The 19,622-nt window shown below is 53.1% G+C and overlaps 2 protein-coding genes across 6 annotated transcripts in view; one reads left to right on the top strand and one right to left on the bottom strand.

Annotated features, from left to right (window-relative positions):
* LIMK2 (LIM domain kinase 2) overlaps window positions 1-12,672 on the top strand; it is a 49,166-nt gene extending 36,494 nt beyond the window's left edge. For all 5 annotated transcript variants that reach the window (XM_081966549.1, XM_081966548.1, XM_081966552.1 and 2 more), the window contains 8 exons: window positions 4,961-5,047; window positions 5,225-5,356; window positions 6,509-6,565; window positions 7,165-7,230; window positions 8,425-8,599; window positions 9,305-9,360; window positions 10,788-10,945; window positions 11,353-12,672. In XM_081966549.1, coding sequence (XP_081822675.1) covers window positions 4,961-5,047; window positions 5,225-5,356; window positions 6,509-6,565; window positions 7,165-7,230; window positions 8,425-8,599; window positions 9,305-9,360; window positions 10,788-10,945; window positions 11,353-11,509 — 888 coding nt within the window. In that variant the 3' untranslated portion in view covers window positions 11,510-12,672. The remainder of the gene's footprint in view (window positions 1-4,960; window positions 5,048-5,224; window positions 5,357-6,508; window positions 6,566-7,164; window positions 7,231-8,424; window positions 8,600-9,304; window positions 9,361-10,787; window positions 10,946-11,352) is intronic.
* Window positions 12,673-13,146: 474 nt separating this feature from the next.
* On the bottom strand, window positions 13,147-18,700 carry PIK3IP1 (phosphoinositide-3-kinase interacting protein 1; the record flags this gene model as incomplete). The annotated part of the gene is made up of 5 exons (XM_081966524.1): window positions 13,147-14,166; window positions 15,794-15,872; window positions 16,156-16,326; window positions 17,107-17,806; window positions 18,653-18,700. The coding sequence occupies 5 exons, from the start codon at window positions 18,698-18,700 to the stop codon at window positions 13,959-13,961; spliced, it is 1,206 nt and encodes a 401-aa protein (XP_081822650.1). The 3' UTR covers window positions 13,147-13,958.
* Window positions 18,701-19,622: the final 922 nt, after the last annotated feature.

The following is a 19,622-nucleotide window of genomic DNA, read 5'->3' as shown; positions in this document are numbered from 1 at the left end:
CACATTCCACCCTGAAGTCTATAACAAGTGAACCTAGCTTGTCAGCCTAAGGCAAACAGATGTTATCCCTTGTAGCTTGTAATCTAAATAGGGCAAACCCTGGTTTCTAGAGAAGGCCTGTCAAAGCATGGGGGCTCACCTGCTGTGGCTAACATTGGAGTAAGAGGTACCCTCTTGCGTCTTATCCGATAAATCAGAGTCTCTATAATAAACTCTTAGATAAGAAGCGTCCAACTGATATAGTTGGTTAATTTCCCCAGAAGGTCTTTGGTGGAATCAGATGTAGCCCGTATATATACATACATGAAGGTGATTTAGTTAAGAGGTTGTATCTAATCTTCTCATCACAAATGCTTTGTTCAAGCTGGAGAACAGGCTTTGGTGGGGAATCTTCCTGCACGTTGGGTCCTCGATCCTTTGTAAGAAATTTTGAGATGAGTTTTTACTTGTCTTCATTGTCTGGAGTGGAGCCTCAACATGGGGTATAAGAAGAACATCCGTCCCCTTGGTGGTAGCGTTAGGAGGGGTTATTTGGGGTCCTTGACTTGGTTCCCAATTTCCCCAAGTGCCTTTCCCATCTGTAGACCAGGGTCCAGAGGAGAGGTTCAGCTTTCGAAGGGTTTTCTCACACCACTGGCTGGCATTGTAGAGACAGAGAGAATGAACGGAGCCATCTTCTGATAATTAAGTTAATTAGAGGGGGAAAGACTCTTGGAGCGGCTGCTCAGAGACAGAAAACTCAACTGGGGCCGTTTGTCTCAGTATTTTTTTCTTTGAGATCTTGGATTTTCTTTAATTGGCACAGGAGTGAGTCAAGTCGGCAGTTGTCTTTCCTTTGACTTTAAAACTCCATTCTGGATTGACCCAAGAGCTATTTTGTGAGCCTGCTAGAGCTGCCAGATGTTTTGCTGACTCCCAAATCTGTAACGTTGCAAGTCTGAGATTTTCTCTCCTGGACAATACGTCTTCTGTCTGGTTGTGGGTGGTTATCGATCCTGGCTCAAAGGAACCGAGCACAGGATCTTCAGTCCGCAGCAGAAGGGGAGGGCTGATTGGCATCTATCCCCTATTAGATGTTTTGTGGAAATCCTGGAGAAAACCCCAACTTCCATTTGAGAGAGTTGTCGCATTGCATAGACTCTCCTAGGGGTATTTCCAAAGGATCCCAGACAGATCCTCATCCTTCGAAAGGTTGTTGAAATAGCCAGCTGGTTCATCCCCTTTCTGTCCTTATAGCTGGGAAGCGTCTTGCCATCAATTGCTTGCAGTTGGCAATGAAGTTGGCTTACATCAAGGGTAGCAGAGACCGTCTCCTAGCATTTATTCTACTTGCTGTGTATAAGAACAGTTTCCTTGCATTGATAGGTAGAGAGCACAGTCTCTATTTTTGCCAGTAGTTTGGGTTAAAGTCAAATGATATGACTGTATTTTGGCAATGTTTTTATTAAGCCCATCAAAGAAACTCACTAACTCTTCTATTTTTGTTGAAATTGCAGTTATTTATGGATTTTACATGTTTGGGCTGTTGGAAACAGTTTTTAGGCACTGGCATTGTAATATTAAGAGATATTTGTTTCGTCACACAGTAAGTAAGCCAGAGGTTCAGACCGGATTTGTCATTTTTGTCTGCCTATCAAGTCCTTCCTAAGGACCTGGGATAGGCAGGTGTGGAAGTTTGACAGTTTTAAAAGTATTGTTGCAGGATGTAAGCTGTTCCAAATTAAGCTGCCTTTTGTAATTGACTGACGGGTGAAATTGTGAATGCTGATAATGTTCAAATGGTGTTCCAGTTGTTTTAAGATTGCACCCAGTGTGCCTATGACTGCTGGCACTACCTTTGCTTCTCTTGCCACAGTCGCTCTCTTTCTATTTGCAGGTCTTTGTATTTTGTGATCTTCTCCAGTTCCTTCTCTTCTCTTCTGCTGTCTTCAGGTATTGTCACGTCAATTGTCAGTGAGGAAGACAAAAAAGAGAAATATTATCTAAAGTATTACAGTCTGAGAAATGTATGCTATTTTTAAATATAAAGAGATGGCTTACTGCTTGTTGTATTATCTCAGAGGTATTTATCCTGAATTGCTTTTCTTCTGTATTTGGTGATAGGTAGTTTAAGAAATTCATGCTGAAGCAAATAAGTTGTCTTAAGACTAGTCTTCTTAAAGCAGGGCCCTTTTATGACTTGTGGACTTCAACTCCCAGAACTCCTGAGCCAGCCGTAAAAGGGCCATGCTGGCGCAGGAATTCTGGGAGCTGAAGTCCACAAGTCATCAAAGGGCCATGGTTCCCATTCTGTCTTAAAGGGAGCAAGGGAGGTCCTTTGCATTCAAGTCAACGAGATCCCTCATTCTTTCTTTCTAGGCTTTGAGGAGGTTATGACATCTATCATTCTTTTTTCAGCTCTTGGAGATGAGCTACATTCCTATGTGATTCCTGGCCCTGGATCACAAAGTCCATGTCTGGGACTATGTTAATTCCCTGAAAGGGAGTTAAGGTGTGGTTGTGGGGCCAAGTAACCTGTTGGACATGGGATGATGGAGTCATCTTGAGGTTTCGGGCTTAATGTCATGAAACACTAGAAAGATCTGTGCCTAATTAAAGCACCTGCCTTTGCGCTTGATCATCTAAGAGGGCAGAGGAGGTGGAGGAGGAGGAGGAGGTGGTTGGGAGTTCTTTTTGAATGGTGTGAATTGGAAGTGTTGTGTGTTAACAAGGAAGAATTGTTTTGGAATTGGCAACCCAACAGGCGCACGAAGGGCTTGGGAGAATGATCTGCGGAGCAAAGGGGTTGATGGAAAGGCTGCTTTTTCTGGCAGTCTTACTCTCAAAGCAGCTTTAGCCTTCCGGGGAGTTGATTTCCTGGTCTGGTCTGCCTGGAGGGACAGGATGAATTCCTGGGCTATTGACCGGGAAGCCTCCATGTTACTGGCCTGTCCCCGGATGCCTATTGCTGGCACAGAGCTCTGGGGGAGGAGGGGGTCAGCCATATCCTGCTGGTGGACACCCCAGGGATGTCTGTCTAGTTGGCTGAGCTGGCTGAGGAATTTTGGGTGTTGAAGTCCGCAAGGCTTAAAGTTGCCACAGTTGGAGACCCCTACTCTAGTGCCAGTGTTTTGTGCCAGCCCTCCTGCTTAACCCCGGACAGGCCACCATGGTTTGATAGGGCCTCTGCCACCCTCCTCACCTGAGGTGTTCCTGTCCTGGTTTGAAATGCCTCCAGGCAATCCACGTCTTGTTTGTGTAGGCCGTTGCCGGTAAGACTGCAGGGTGAAAACAAAGCGGAACAAGGTGCAGCCTGTCCCTAGGTCCCCTCCCCTCCCTGGGCTGTCGGTGCTTGCCTGCCCTGTGGGCTCCAAGGCTGCTGGGAGGGGCTGGAAGGGCTTGCAAGATTTGGGACTGCAAAGCACAACTGAACTGCTGCCTCATAGGGTTTGCGGTTTGAGCAGAGCCTCCGACCTTCTCGTCAGTCTTGACAGGTTCCTGAAGCTGTGCAGAGCCAACCTTTGGTATTCACCGGCTTCACATTTCCTATCCCAAAAATGTTGCTGTTTGCTGAACCTAGGTGATGAAGAGCAGAGCACAAGGAAGCGTTCCTTCCTGACTCTCCCCAAAATATTTCCCAGTTTGTGTTATAGGGAAATTTTGATTTTTTAAGAAGAAGCACTTAGCCACATAGGCCCTGTGGATGCAGAGAACACTAGCCAGAAGCCACTGGATAAAAGGTTACAGATTTCTCTCCCAGGTGCGAGGAAAATTCTTCTGGCTAATGAAATTTGTGGGATGTCTTGGTGCGTAAAATTGCTTGAATCAAAGGCTTCCTTTCACACGGTTGTTTCTGCTCACTTGGAAGGCCCTTGGCTTTCCCCACAGCATTCTGGGGGCAGGAAAGAGGGAGGGAAGCAAGTAGCCCAATGTCCATGGAGGTTCTCCGTCACCCCGGTCCCAGAGGTGCTTTTTCAAGAGGCAACTGGACTTCCTTGGCTTTCCTTTGAAGGCCTTTCGCTTCTCGTCCTTTAGCTTCTTGGATGAGGAGCGAAACGTCTTCAAAGAAAAAAAAAAAGAAACTCCAGTTGCCTCTTGAAAAAGCACCTCTGGGGCACGAGTAGCCAGGTACAGAGTGTCCCTAGATTGCCAAGGCATATTGCAAAGGCTGCTTTCAAACGGCAAATGCCATCCAGGCAGCTCTTGATCTTCTGCAGAGGTCTAACTAGCTGGAACTTCCTGGCCAGTCCGGCCTCCTAGGTGAGCAGAACCGGCCAACCCAACAGAAAACAGAGGAGCAGAATAATAACGTTCTAGGTATAAACACGTTTCCATGCTCCTGTTATGAGTGCTGTGAAAAGTACCCCCATGTGTAATGGGTAGAAAGGGGAGTTTTTAAGCAAACGGTTTCTTCCTTTGTGCCCATGAAGGCATTTAAAAGTCTTCCAGTGCACCACACAGGCTGAGGATCTGCAAAGCCTCCCTGTGCCCAGAGTCGTGGGGAAACAGTTCTAGTGAAACACCGATACTGGTGAAGCTCCTTGGAAGGAAGCACAGAACCTGTTTTATTTTCAGCTTGAAAAGAGAAAAGTCGCCTTTGCTCTCTAGGGGCAACCTGTCATTGAAGAGCAGAAAGGAAGAAGCTCTCCCCAGTGCTGTCGAATCTCTCCCTGGCTTGTTGTTTTGCCTGCAGCCGTCGCAGAGATCTTGACTCCACCATGGAGCAACCCTTTCGAATCTTGGTGGAGCTGAAGGAAACCTGAGTTGCAGCAGGAAATAACGTGCTTAGCCATGGATGGGAGGGAAGAACCTCCTCACCTTCCAAGCTTGGCTCCCTTCCCCTCCCTCGTCAGTTCTGTGGTTGGGCTTTCCTTTCAGGCCTCCAGGCAGAATTACAGGGAATTAGAAGTGATTCAACAGGGCCAAGACAGAAGAGCCCCTGTTCCCCTCTTAAAAGGTGTGATGCTCTTCTGTTCCTCAGGTGACTCATAAAGCCACAGGAAAGGTGATGGTGATGAAGGAACTGATCCGCTGTGATGAAGAAACGCAGAAGACCTTCCTAACCGAGGTGAGTCTCCTTTCTGAAGATGTCCCGGCAGCCTGGTGGCTTAAGGCCCCACCGGAGGAAAAGGACTTTGCTCTTTGGACATTAGGTGATTTCTTTTGGTACACCAGAATTAGTTATTTTGGTTTCAAAGGAGGGTCCCTGGGGGAGAAGCATGGGAAACATCCGTCTCTCTTGCAGGTGAAGGTGATGCGCAGCCTGGAGCACCCCAACGTCCTAAAGTTCATCGGGGTCTTGTACAAGGACAAGAAGCTGAATCTTCTCACCGAGTACATTGAAGGGGGGACTCTGAAGGACTTCCTCCGGAATGCGGTGGGTTCCATTAGGCTGGGCCAGGGGGAAGAAGGTCCTTGTGCAAGAAGCAGCTAAAACATCCCGAAATACAGTCCCACTCCGTGGCTGGCTCCTGAAAGAAAAAAAGAGTTTGGTTTCTGGCTTAAACATGGCAGTGGGGACTTTGTCAAGAACCTGGGCTTAGCATGGTGTGTGAAGCTCACCAGCACCTGATATTACTTTGCTCCCTTTCAAACCCCTCGTTTTAGAGCAAGGGAAGCCCTTCTGGGTTGTGTGAAATTCCTGGGCCTTTTACAAGATGGGGTGACAGTCACAAAATGCCCACTTCCTAAAGGTAAAGGGAGTCACTTGTCCTCTTCACCGCAAAGCCACCGCATCTGGCCCTGGGCCTTCTGTGTGCCCTTATAGAGACTAGGAGGAGATGGCCTTGGTGGAGCTGGGCAAAAGGGCCTGAAGCACATTGGAAGTCCAGAACAGCAACATAACCTCCAGAAGTGGCTCAGGGAGACAAAGCCCTCTCATTCACTGGGAAGGCTCTGTTATTGGAACCCATTTCAATAAAAATAGTTTTAACCTTCCAAGGAGTTGATTTCCTGGCTGGTCGACCTAGTAGGGTTAGCGTCAGTCTTGCAATTCTGATGGGACCTTCACCACTTCCTTAAAATCCAGTGAATTAAGGAGAGACCTGCCTGAGCTGCTTTCAAATGTTATTTTGATCTTTTCAACTTAAAAAAAGTGTTCCAGCTTCTTTTACCCACCTAATGCTTCCTGGGTTTTTTTCATTCTTGTTTTTCTAAAACGCTCGTTTGAGGGTTCATTTGGAGCCCCAAACATTCCTGAGGAAAAAAGTGATTCTGGACATACATTTTTTGCTTTGCAACCTGCCAGGTTATCATGACGAAATTCCATCGATGCACACCAGGAACTTCCTCCTTTTCCTCAGAGATATTTAAGAGGAGGAAATTCCTGGCCTGCACTGAAGGGATTTTCTGCAGGCACCTTGGGAAGGGCCGTTCTGCATCAATCCTGTTTCATGTCCTGCATTCTGCTCTACACATTAGTAAATATTTGTCAGTTTTTATGTGCCCATCACTGCGGTGATGGCAAAACCCTTGGCATCCCTGCCTGCCTTGCAGACAATTGAATGAAGGGACCCTTTTTTCCTTGCAGGATCCATTTCCTTGGGAACAGAAGGTCAGCTTTGCCAAAGGAATTGCCTCTGGAATGGTGAGCCCCCTTCCTGGACCCCCTCCTGGCCTTGCGAAGGGATGGGACTGAGGGCAAAGGGTGCACTGCCTAGAGGAGGGAGTGCGGATCGCCAGTTCACTCAGCTGCGGTCGGGAGGTTTCCTGAAACCGGTGTAGAGTCACAGAATGTCCTGGAGAAGCGCCTGAGGTTTAGTTAGTCGTGTTTTCCAAAGCCAAGATAACAATGCAAGAGTTGATTGCTTTATGGCACCTTTCTTGGAAGATCAAAGGATGAGCTCTGCCTGCATTTTAGCCCCACTGTAATCTGATGAGGAAGGTTGGGTCCAGTGAGGACTAGAATCCCATTCCCCAGTCCACCGCCCAACCTCACAGTTTCTCCCCGCAGCTCTTGGGGCTCTTCTTGGCGTAGGGGTTGCTCCCTCTCCTCTCTAGCAGCCTGGCCTCCAGGCATCGGCCCTTCCCAGGGGCCAAAGTAGCCCTTGGCCTGGGCCGTCCCCTGTCCCTCGGGCTGCTCAGCTGCCAGCAGAGGAAGCACCAGAGGCTCCCAGGACAGCAGCCGAGGCTGAACATTGAGACTAGTGGCGCCTCCTCTTCACCTCTGGCTTCTCCCTCTTGCAGGCTTACCTGCACTCCACGCGCATCATTCACCGAGATCTGAACTCCCACAACTGCCTGATCAAACTGGTAAGTGCTTGACTGCTGCTTGGGGTGCCCTTGGCCAGGTGTGCTTCCTGCTCACCTGCTGAAGTCATAGCAGGAGACTGGCTCTCCTGGTTCTCTGCCCCCCCTCCATCCCTTTCCCTGGGAAGCCTACCTGGCCTACAAAGGCTTCCCAGTCAGAAAACTCTGCTAACAATGCAGCAGCCATTAGAGTGGAGCCAAGGACGGTGTGTCATTAGTGTCAGCAGGTGGCAGAGCAAGTCGGCTCCTTCTCTTGCTGTTAATAGCAAAGACCCCCAAAGAACAGCTGAGATCTTTCATGGGGCTGAGCCCAAACTAAGCGTTTGGCAGCTGATAAGGAATTTGGGGATCCCTGTCTCCAGAAAGGAAGAAGTAAATAGGGTGCTTTAGCCTTTGAGAAGCATGAATGCCCATCAGTATGACCGATTGTTTGACCATGGATCCCACTTTGCATGGGAGAATTGCAAGCGCACCCTCCGTCCCTTTCCTTGAGACTATTGTGGCTTGTGGAACATAGTTTATGAATCAAAGCCTGTTCATTCATCTACCAACTCAAGGAAGATATAAATCAGGGGGTCTCCAAACTTGGCAACTTTTAAGACTTGTGGACTTCAACTCCCAGGATTCCTCAGCCAACATAGCTCAGCATAGCTGGCTGAGGAACTCTGGGAGTTGAAGTCCACAAGACTTAAAGCTGCCAAGTTTGGAGACCCCTGAAAAAGGATGAATGTCAGAGGTCATCCTTTGCTATTTCAGGGTCCCAGACATTTATCCCCCTTTTGTTTTGCTTTTTTTAAGGCAAGCCAAACGTGTAAAATCCTTTGAGGGGCAATGAATTGCAGAAGGCCTAAGCTGGAGGTTTTTCATTGTTTTGGGTGCATTTGGATAAAACAAATCCCATTTCAATACAGTTGGAAAACCTTCACGCTTGAGAACCCAAGAACTGCTGGCAGTTGGTGAAGGCCGGAGGGGCCGTGGGGAGCTTTGCCCCCCACCCCAGGAGGAGCTGCCTGGGGAAGGGCCAGGGAGGCTCCAGTGCCCCTGAGCGGAGCTGGTGCCACGTGTACGAAATGGGCCCCTAGAGAGTGGCACAGTGGTGCCTGCCCTCCGCACCAGGGCTTCCTCTCTCCTGATCTGTCCAGGCCTTCCCTGGATGGCTTGCTAATTCTGGTGGGCTTTGCTTCACCTTTGGCCCAGGACAACACGGTGGTCGTGGCAGACTTTGGCCTCTCTCGGCTGATTGTGGAGGAGAGGAAGAAGCCCTCCCTGGAAAAGCCACTGGCCAAGAAGCGGACGCTGCGCAAGAGCGACCGGAGGAAGCGCTACACCGTGGTCGGGAACCCCTACTGGATGGCCCCAGAGATGCTGAACGGTAGGAGCCCCCCCTACTCCTGGGGCCACGGTGGAGCCTGCGGAACTCACCATTGCAGAGCCCGGCCACTGGGCTAAGGCCACCCTTTGGATGGTGGCCCTTTGGCAACGGTTGGTCTGTCCTCCTGTGGGCTCCACACAGGTGCCTTAAGACTGGCTTGGAGCCTGAGGTGCTATGACCTTTTTTGTGGTGGTCCTTAAGTGAACTAGGGAGTCGCTAGGAGGGCAGTTTTGGCAAGACCATTGTAAAACACAGCCAGGTGAATGAGGAAAGCTGCAAAGAGCTGCAAATGGAACCTGGTTGCCGAGGGGCCAAAGTTCACTCACAGGGGCGGAGGGAGGGGGCGACTGTTGGAACTTCAAATCCAGGTCATAAGTAGCCCCAAGGTAGGTCCGTCCTAACATGAAACTATTGCTAAGGAATCGGTTGTAGGTCGAGGACTACCTAGTGGTATGCAGCAATGAGCTTGGGGGAGAGAGGAGCGAGAGCCACCGTCAGGACAGCGAGTCTGACAAGTGTCACCTCAACCCAGGGAAGGCCTGGGTGGGGGGGGCAGAGCAAGCACCTTGGAAGGGAGCCTCCCTCGTTCTCTGGAAGGGAAAAGGAAGGGAGGGGGCAAAGGGGCTGCCCAACTTGCAAGATTGGGTTACTATGACCTTCCAATGAAAGCAGCATTTGTGTTCCTGGTCTTTTCCCTTCTTGCAGGACAGAGCTACGATGAGACGGTCGATATCTTCTCCTTTGGGATTGTGCTCTGCGAGGTAAGCCTAGTCCATTGAGGGGGTTAGGGGTGGGGCAGGGGGCTTGAGGATCGATCCTGTCCCGGAAAATGCCAGGGACTGCACCTGGGAGCCTGAGGCTTTGTGCCCCTTGGGATTTCACCAGCCAGCCCCCTGCAAAGTCTGCCCTGCCAGGGCTGGAGATAAAATGTGAGGGTGGGCTTAGACCGCTTTTTGGACTGTCCAGAGGAAGGTTCAGTGGTTGAGCACCAAAGTGAGTTTGCCTCTGACTGCAGCCACCCCAGCTGCCCAATGACTGCTTGGGGTCTTTTGGCACACCTGGCTGACCATCAGGGTTTCCCAAAAGGGCTGGCCATTCAGGCCCTCTTGGTCAGTGGACTCGGAAGCCCGTCTGGGCGTTGAGGGCAGCTGTCCTCTTGCTGATTTGTTGTGAGTTCTCTGAAAGACCACGTGGAAGTTCTTCCATTTCAACATTTTTCTTAGAAGGAGATTGTAAGAAATTATAATGTTTGTCATCTAATCCACTGCCTACCAACTCTGTAACTTTTTATAAATAGCACATTTCTTCCCACGTTAGAGATAACGAACCCAGGGATAACAAACCAACAATTTTGACTGCAATTTATTTTTCTTCACTAAAAGTTTGCCATGTGTCCAAAAAAAGTAGTTTAGATTGTCCTTTTCAAGAGTATAACAAAGGAGCAGTTTTTTCTGCCCTCAGGATCAATCAAAGCTTATTTGTTTGTTTATTTATATTTTGTATTTTTTAACTGCCCATCTCCCCGAGAGACAGTCTGGGCACATACCATATATTGCATTACTCATTGCGGACTTCCAATTTTTCTACAGTGGCTTATTTCAAATAAAGCTAGCAGTAAATCCATTCTGAATTCCCGATTTAACAGTTTTTGTAAATATTGACCATTCCTTCTCTGCAATTTCTAAGGTTTGAACATATCTACCGTAAGTGAGAACCTACTCCTGTTTCTCTGGTCGTTACTCCAGCAAAGCAACAATATAATTTTATCTTATTTTGGGGGAAAGACAAGAGCAGGCCTGGAAATCCAAATCTTGTCATAGTTTCAAGGTTGTTTTCTCCAACAAAGTCCAATCCACCTCATTATGCAGCAGGAGTCTTCCACTGTAGGGAGGGTGTGTGGCCCCTCAGCCCTACCTTTCAGTGGGGACTAGTGTGGCAGCTGATCTGCTTCAGAAAAGCCAGGCTAGCAGGCATGAATACCGAAGCACCCAATGGAGGTTGCCAAGAAGGGAGCCTGCTGTTCCCCCCGGGGCCCCTTGGGCCGCCTGGGTGCCTGCAGTTGCCTCCCGCTTAGGCCTGCGGCTCCTCTCTGGAAGGAACCTTTGAGTCAGCAGAAGCAGCAGCTGGCTGAGCCACCCGTCCCGCTTTAGCCGCCTGGAGGGAATGACGGGTAATTGCTCCGCTCCAGATCATAGGACAAGTGTATGCGGACCCGGACTGCCTCCCTCGCACCCTGGATTTTGGCCTCAACGTGAAGCTCTTCTGGGAGAAGTTTGTTCCGGTGGACTGTCCTCCAGCCTTCTTCCCTCTGGCAGCCATCTGCTGCAGGCTGGAGCCAGAGAGCAGGTCAGTCTGCGGGGTCTGTGTGTGTGTGTGTGTGTGTGGTGTGGGTGGGTTGCTCCCGGTTTGGTCCAGATCGGCTGAACCGGTAGTAGTGGCAGTGGGAGGCTCTGCCCACCCGCACAAGCATGAACGAACCGGTAGCACCGGGATTTGAAACCCACCTCTGGTGCCTCCTCCCTTTGGGGGCTGAAGGCAAGGCGTTTAGGCGAGGGTGTGGTAAGCAACGCAGCCCCCTGGCTGACCCTCTGCTGGGTTTCTCAACCGCTTAAGAGGCTGGGCAGAAGCCACCACTACTTCGGCAGAGAAAGGGGTTTAAGGGCTAGCTCCGTTTTGGAGAAAGGCTTGCAGTTCTCCTGGCAGGTTGGCTGAGGCACCGTTGCTACCTTTCCTTCTCCCACGCTCTCTCCTAGGCCCCCCTTTTCCAAACTGGAGGATTCCTTTGAAGCCCTCTCTTTGTACCTGGGAGAACTGGGCATTCCCCTCCCTTCCGAACTGGAGGAACTGGACCACAGCGTGAGCGTGCAGTTTGGCCTGATTCGGGACAAGCCCTCTGGCGACCTGACATAACTCCGCCACTCGGCCATCGCTGGGCAGCTTCTTTCCATGGATTGTCCTGGAGGCGGCCGAAAAAGCCTCCATCCCGGCCGCTTTGGGGAGGGGCAACAGGAAGGCCTCTTCAGCCTCGTTGCTTCTCTCCACCACCACCACCTGGGCACTTCCTGAAGGCACCCTCCTCTTCTTCACGCCACTCGCTTCTCCGTGCAGATGTTCTGCCTTTGGGAATGCAGCTCTCAAGAGTCGGGGTGCAGACCTGCCTCCCAACACAATACACTACAAGTTGTGAAGCCTCCTGGTTGGGCTCACGAAGCAGAGACCCGCAAGGACGCAAACCTTGGGGTTGCCTTTGAGTGGGACTCCCTGTTCTGCTAGACCAGGCAAAGGGAGGGCAACCTTTACAGAGACGGCTGGATTTTGCAGTTTTGTCTCCCAGAAACAGCTCCGAACCACCATCTGCCTGGCCAAAGAACTCTTCGTGCCCTGGGTGGCATTTCACAGCCTACCCTGTGGCCCAGGCGCTGTAGGGCCAGTCATCGGTTGAGGGCCGGACTGGACAGCTTCTCCATTGGAGGGTGGGCTTGGTGGATCCATGGAAAGGAAGTGCTTCTATTCCCAAAGTGGCCAGGAGTGGAGCGGTCAAGCTGGGGCACATACCTGCACGTTATAGTCACTACCTCCGTCCTCCATTTCAGGGCCCCCAGAGAAACACTTGGCTGGGCCCCCCTTTCCCCTCCCTCTTCCAGATGTAGAGAGGAAGCTGCGCTGGCTGCATCTCTCCCCCCTCTGCAAAATACATTTAAGGGCGACTGAAAGGTGGGCAACATTTGAGACCCCTGGATGTTGACCATCCCCCAGCAGGTCTGGCCACGCATCCCGGGATTGTGGAATGCTGTGGGTCGTAGTTCACTGGTATCTGGAGGGTCTTCCACCCCACACACCCCTTTCACACTATAAGAACTCAAAATGCTGGTCTCGGTGACTGCGCCAGATCCGGTGCATTTTGGACCAATTTCACTTCATTTCATTCTTAAAAGGTGTGTCCACGCACAGGCGCTATAAACGGGCCAGCTACAGGAAACACGGCTCACGTCTTCAAGAAAGGCGACAGCGGTTGTAAGCGCACAGATTTTTGTCTAAATTAAAAGCAATAAATGATGTTGTACAAAGATGAACATAGGTGGCATTTCTTGAAGCCTGGTTTGGAGCCGACCGCCAAGGGCATTTCGTGGACCTGGTCCATTTCTTACTCTGGATTGACAATATTTTCATTGCAAAGAACAAGAGCACCAAACTCCTGCAATGCAACCGTTGAGTTTGTGGTTGTGCTGCCAGGCTTGTGCTGTTGCACAGGTTCACTTGCTTTTCTTTGGAATGCCCAGTGGGGGAAGCTGCTTTTAATAGGGCATTAAAAGGGGAGAAAACAGGCCTCATCTTGAACAGGAAAGCAGGGGGGCGGTGTTCCCTTTGCTGACTTCAGAGTGTCTGCCAGAACTTCAGAAGATCTGAGGAAGGAGGGGGGGGAGTTGGTGGAGCAAATCCTAAACCTTTTGATGGGGTGGAATGGGTTTTGGCAACCGGAGAGCAGCCTGGCCTTGGACAGAAGGGAGGAGAGAGATGCAGGAGGTGAATCCCACCAAACAAGACACTTACAACCTGAATAGTTTTATTTTTAGGTATGAGGTATTCAAAACACTTAGAAATAAACGGTATCCAAAGGCATTTAAAAGATTTTAAAAAACAGCTAAATCTGCAGTAACAGAACTTGTAAGAAACCTCAGCTTTTGGCATCCAAGTCCCAGTTCCCTCCCTCGAGTGGTAAAAGGATTTTTTTTTTAAAAAGCGCAGCTGGCGTGGCTTCCTTGCTGGCACAAGAGGCATCAGCCTGCCATGCCAGCCCTACCCAAAGCACTTCTGGGGCGATTCTCCGTCTCCAAGCCTTTGTTTTACTTCTCTCCCCCCCTCCCAAACCCCCCTTTGCTCAGACAGGCCTGGCCGCTGGTGCCCCAGGTGACAGGACGGGGGCTGTTCCGTCTGGCTCCAGACTGGACGGCTGGCAAAGCTGTGGCGGTTTTGAAGGGAAGTTCCGTTTTATGTGCAGCCTTTTCAGCAGCAGGATCAGATCCTGGCACAAACATTCACTCTCTTTCCTTTGGCCCCCCACCCCCAACTCCAGCATGGTGTTGCTCAGAGGATGTGCAGGCCCCATGAGGGGAGAGCCAGAGGCAGGGGACCCTCCCAAAATCCAACCCAGCCCCCCTTGCGTCAAAACAGGCCACCTGCAGAGCTGCTGCTGGCTGGAGGGTCAGCCACGCTTCCTGCTCGGTGGAGCGAGCGCCGGGCACTTTTCTGTCTGTGTGGCCTGTTTTTCAAACGGAAAAGCAAAATACAAATGTATCCTCGGGGTAAATGGAGAGGCAAAGAGGCAGCCGCCTCAGAGGTCCAGCAGGTCGCCTCTCCCTCAAGCCCCCGGAGTGCCAGCCTGGCCCATGAGTGGAGTGTTTCCCCCCTGAATCTCCTCCACCGGAGTGGGGTTGGTGTGCACCACGATGACATTCTCCTCCACGAGCTCACAGGCCGGGTTGCTGAAGGCCGAGAGGGGCAAAGTGATGCGCTGCATTTCGCGCTCGTTGGCTTTCTGCTCGTGCTGCTCTTTTAGGTCTTTGCCCCTAGAAGAGAGGGAAGAGGTGGGGGTCTTTGTGTGAGTGCACCTACAACTGCAGCAGGTGTTTAGTGTTTTTTAATCAGGGCAACCTGGTCTACCCAACTATGGGACGGAGGAGCGTACTGCTCCTGCTTTCGCCTTTCAGCCCCAATCCAGGAGCCCTCACAGGCAACCTATTTTTGTGCTAAATTTATATTTACATTTCTTTGTCGGTAAATATAAATTTCAGCAGGTGGTGTTTTTCCCAAGGCAGGGTAGGAAACCTGAACTGTCCCGTGGCCCAAGAGGTTTGTTAGGGGTGCAGAGCCACCGCAGCCGATCCAATTGCCTCCACGTCTCTGGCAAGGGACCCAGAGCAGTGGGGCGGCCGGGGGGGGGGGAGTATTTGGCCTTCGATGGTCCCCGAGAAACAGCAGGAGCTGCTGCTGGAGGCCACAGGCTGAGTTGGGAAAGTTTTTCTCTGCTCCACAAATGCCATTCTAGAAACCTCTCCATCACCACTTACGACCCTCAAAATGCTTCAAGCAACTCTCCTAGGTAGTTGAGGAATGAGGGAAGCCCCCCATTGGCAGGAATAAGCCATGGACAGCTCCCCCAAACCCATCCCTGCATAGTAAATAGGGGGCACACCAGGCGTGGGTTCTGGCCGGCGTTACTGGTGTTACGCTTGTGGAACTAGTTCTGTGCATACGCAGAACTCAAAAGACAAGATGGTGATGACGGTGGCTACCGGGGAACTGGTTCAGGGACGTGTCTAACCTGGGCCACACCCGGTTCGGCTAAACTGGTAGGAATCCACCTCCGATGCACCCACACAATCCAGCCAGTTTAATGGAGAATGAATTTTCATCTCTCTAATTGCTGTCTCCCGTGGCCCTCTGCCATCTGTGGGGCAGTGCACAGAATGTCGTTCCCCCAAATACAGAGACCCCCCTCCAGGACAGACTCTGGACACATTTCAGATTCTGAGGGCAGGTTTTAGTTGCAATCACAAAACTAACCAAGGAGAGGAGCAACCTAGAAGTAAGGAGAACTTTCTGACAGTGAGGACAATTAATCACTGGAAGGGCTTGTCTTCAGAAGTTGTGAAAGCTCCAACACTGGAAGTTTTTAAGAAGAGACTGAACAGCCATTTGTCCAGCATGGTATAGGGTCTCCTGCTTCAGCAGGGGGTTGGACTAGAAGGCCTCTAAGGTCCCTTCCAACTCTGTTATTCAGTTAATGGCTGCAGGAGCAGTGGGTGACTAATTCACAAAAGTTCTGCCTCAAGAGAACAAAAGCCCCCCCTCCCCCACCTAAGAATCTGCCTAAAACCAAGCTCCAAAGCAGGGGGCAGCAGTAAGAATAAGGCCAAAGTGGGTCTGAGCCCCACATGCAAAACCTCAGAGACCTCAAGGGAATTATTTAACCGAAGTTTTGCCTAGAGGGACACACAGGCAAAACCGACCTTAGGATAGGAAAGAAAACACACAGAGATACACAACCTCAACCCTCACACACTTCCTTTCCAGGCAAGATGGAAGCTGAAGCTGGGGATCTGCAGGAAGCCAAGGGGAGGATGAGGGTCCATTCATTAACACCCCCCCCATCCCTAACCTCCTGGGCATAAAGGGCTGCTCCCCAGTACTTGCCTCTTGTACAGGTAGCCCAGCACAATCCCCACTCCGATGCCAATGAGGACTACCACCATGATAATGCCCAACACGTAGCCTGTGGGGAGGTGGGGGGGAGAGAAAGCAGCGAGGAGGTTAGTGATGCCCCCGCCCCCAATCTGAGCCTGGGCACCTTCTAGGCTGCTCCCTCCCAAGGGAACCTGGGTTAGTTGCCAGCCTTGGCAGAAGGGGCCGCCCCGGGCACAAAGGAACAGCCACTTCGCAGGGGGACGGGGGTGGTGGTCGCGTCCCTCCCCTCCCTGCACAACCCCCACGGCCAATGCGGGAGCTGGGGAAGAGGTCGGGAGACCCTCGCGGGGGTCCCTGCAGGGGAGGCTCACCCAGCGTGCCCAGGTCCTTCTTCTCGCCTGGCCTCATCTTCACCCGCTGGCCGATGCCCACCACCGGCTGCACCGCGCCCGACTCGCCCCGGGCGGGCTGGAAGGCTTCGGGCGGCTCCTGGGCGGCGGGCGTCCGGGCGGGAAGGGCCGGCGAGGGCGTGGCGGTGGCATCTGCCGAGGAAGCGGACGAGGACAGAGTTGGAAGGGACCTCGGAGGTCTTCTAGTCGGACCCCCGGCTCAAGGCGAGCCAAGGGTCGTCCAGGGTCGGCGGAAGCGAGAGTCTGGCCGAGCCAGAAGCGCCTCGAGCCCCTCCAGCCCCGAAGGAGGAAGGGCCGCCGCCCCCGGAGGAGCCCGGCTCACTTCAGGCAGCCAAAGGGGCGATGGAGGCCACATGGTCTCCGCAGGGCTGGGAGTGATGGGAGTTGTAGTTCAAGGCACCCGGACGAAGGGCGGGGCTTCGGCGAGGGGCAGGGCAGGCCACGTGCCGGGGGCGGGGCCAGGTTGTTTACTCCGCGGAGCAATGCGGCTGGGATGACATCACCCTGGAGGGGCCCGTCGCTACACCGAGCGCAAGCCAATCCGGAGCCGAGGAAGGCGGGGACTCGGCAGAAAAACACGACGTCATCCTAGCAGCCCCGCCCCGCGCGGAGGGACGCGCATGCGTGTTCGGGAGCAATAATCGAGGGGGGTCGTCGTGTGCCTTCCGTGCGTGCTGCCGTGGCCTCTGAGCACGTGCAGAGTGCCGCTGTTCTTTCCTGAGCTGCTTCGGCCGCCGGTCCCGAGCGCTGCCCGAAAGTCAACCGCCCCACCTGGGAAGCCCCCCGGGAAGCGCCCCGCTGCCAGCCGCCAGACCCGTGCAAAATGCACGTGCGGACTCCTCCCGGCCCCGCCCTCCCCCCGCGGGCCCCGCTCCGTCCTTCGGCCAGTCCCGCTCCGCGGAGGCCACGCACCTTCGGCGGCGGAGCAGAGGCGCAGCAGCGCCAGCAGCAGCAACGCCAGCAGCCGGGCAGCCTCCATCGGGCGGCGAGGCGAGCTGAGGGCGAGGCCGCTCGGCCAGCCCGCCCCGCGGCTTCTGCTCGTGCTCGGCAGCGCGCAACAGCCGCGCAGCCTCCAGCCCCGCAGGCCGCCCTCCCGGCGCGCAGCAGGCAGCCGTCTGGGGGCGCGGACCGGGGCTCCCATCCTCCGCAGCCGCCCAGGGCCGGCCCATCTGGAAGGGCGGGCGGGGAGGCGCTCCGCAGCGGCTCCGCCTCGCGCGGGAGGGAGGAAAGGAGCGCGGGCGGGTTGGCTCGGCTGCTGGGCTCGGGAGGGTCCCCTCGCCTGACCTCCCCGGAAGCGGGTAGGCGGCTGAGCCGGGCTCGACCCCGCCAGCACAGCGACTCCCGGCTCCCCCGCAGAGCTCGAGTGGGACACGGGGGCTGAGACGGCAAACGGGCGGCGCTCGCTCCCTGTGCTGGGCGCGGGGGGAGGGGTCCCTTGTGCCCGACTGGAAGCCGCCGCCTCGGCTCTTTCACCGCCCGAGGAAGCGGCGTTGGTGGCAGAATTAGGAGCCCTTTGAACGGCTGCTGACCTCGGAGGCTGCAAAGTCGCTTTGCCTTCACGCGCGAGGCTGCCTTGAAGTTTGTTCTGGCTTCGTGTGCATGAAGCTGCTCCCTGGGTTGTCAACTAGAGTTTCTAGCACAACAGGAGGTGGGGTGGGGTGGGCGTGACAGGTCTGCCCCTTCAGTGAGAGAAAATGGGGGCTTAGTTCACAATGTTCCAAACTTGGTTTTGTGAACATCTGCCCAGAGGCATCCCAGGAATCCTGGCTTGGAAAGCATAGGAGCCGCCTGGCTTCCCCAGAGTCACTCTTCCAAGATGTGCCGGTCAGTGGCAAAGACTTGGGGAGAAGGGTGTGAGCCGATTGTGAGAATCGACAAGACCCGTTTCTGGGCTGCTGTGGCCGATGCTCAAGCCAGGAAGAGGGAAGCAGAATGAACAGCCGAGGGTTTCAGGATGTGGCCGGATCCTAAGAACTGGAGCTCGGCACAAACATAATTTGTGGACATGATCATTACCAGCCCAGGGATGCTGCCATTTCAACTCGTGCTCTTTTTCTCTGTGTTGATTTGTGGGAGGTGTGTATGTCGTCGTCCTTGCTGGGCACAAAGACTTCAGCGCCTTGAAGGCTTGGCCTCCATCTCCTGCCCAGCCTCCTCCTCCTGAGGCAGCCCAAGATGGCTCAGCTGTTCTAGTGTGGAAATGTTTCCTTCTACCAGCACAAGACCTTTGGTGTGGACCCTCCGGGGTGCATGGAAGTCTGGGGTGCTATTTCTGGGACTGAGCCTGTTCTGCAGGCAAGCGGGACCATGCTTGGTACATTACAAGTTATCCCCACAAAGTTGGATGCTTTTAGACATCGGGGCGGTGGACAAAGTCAAGGCAGTTGCTAGTCCAGTAGCTACTTTCTACCCACGCATCAGTGCAGGACAAATGCCAGGAGGGGGTTAGCACCCATACCTTGCTGGGTGCCAACCCCCAGATGCCAGGACTCCGTTCCAGCAGCATTCTTTCTCAGGGTCTGATCAGGATGTTCCTTCTTTAGTACTTGAGATGCGGAGGGGGCATTCTGCATGGCAATCATCAGTGCAGCTCAGGGGCTGAATTGGCTGATTTCACTTCTCTGCCCATAAGTTCCATGGAGGTTATCAAATGCCTTTTTGAGCAGCCCTTGGAGGTGGCAGTAGAAACTTTGGGGAGGAAGCAGAAGCAGGAGCAGGTCAAGGAGAGAGTGCCCGGTGCCCAGGCTTTGTGCCAAGAGCCAGCTGTGTGCACTCCCAGCTCTTGTTTGGATGCCCTGGAGGAGCGAGGCCTTGGCTCACCACATTAAAAGCTCAGCTCTCCCCAAAGAGCTATTTTTTGAAAGCCGTTGACAGATGCCCGAATATCCACCCCCTCTTGGCTCCTTGTTTCTGCCACAACTGCTCAGGCAGCCTCATCCTGGAAGCCAAGTTGCAGCCTTGGGCCTTTGCCAGGCTGGCACTCTAAACAGAAGTACCTTCCCTGTGCCAAGCAAGCTTTTAACCTTTCAGCTCAAAGTAGCCACAGGACTCTCTCCCCACCCCACTTAGGGACAGAATCTGCGGTGTTTTTGAACGCCAAGCAGATGTTCTGCAACCTTTCTGGGGTTGCCAAGATCTCGGGTGCAGGGCAAGGACAAACAGGGCTTGGTAGTTTGGCTGGGTTGGCAGTGGCTTTCGGGCTCCCTCCCCTGAGGATTTCCTGCTGTCCTTCACTGATCACAACCCTCCCCCTTTCCCCTTCCTAGCTTAACTGAAATCCCGACCAAGTTTTCAGAGTGCCCCAAGATAAGGTCCCACACCTTAAGAGCGCAACAGGATGGGGCCCATTTATTAGAAAGCACCCAGGCCAGCTCCCCAGTGGACTGGCAGGCAGTTGCCTGCCTTAGGGCTTGGCCTGGCAGCAGCCC

Source organism: Natrix helvetica (genome assembly GCF_964273705.1).
Source record: "Natrix helvetica genome assembly, chromosome: 14".
Classification (NCBI taxonomy): domain Eukaryota; kingdom Metazoa; phylum Chordata; class Lepidosauria; order Squamata; family Natricidae; genus Natrix; species Natrix helvetica.
This window is presented reverse-complemented; position numbering and strand designations above follow the sequence as displayed.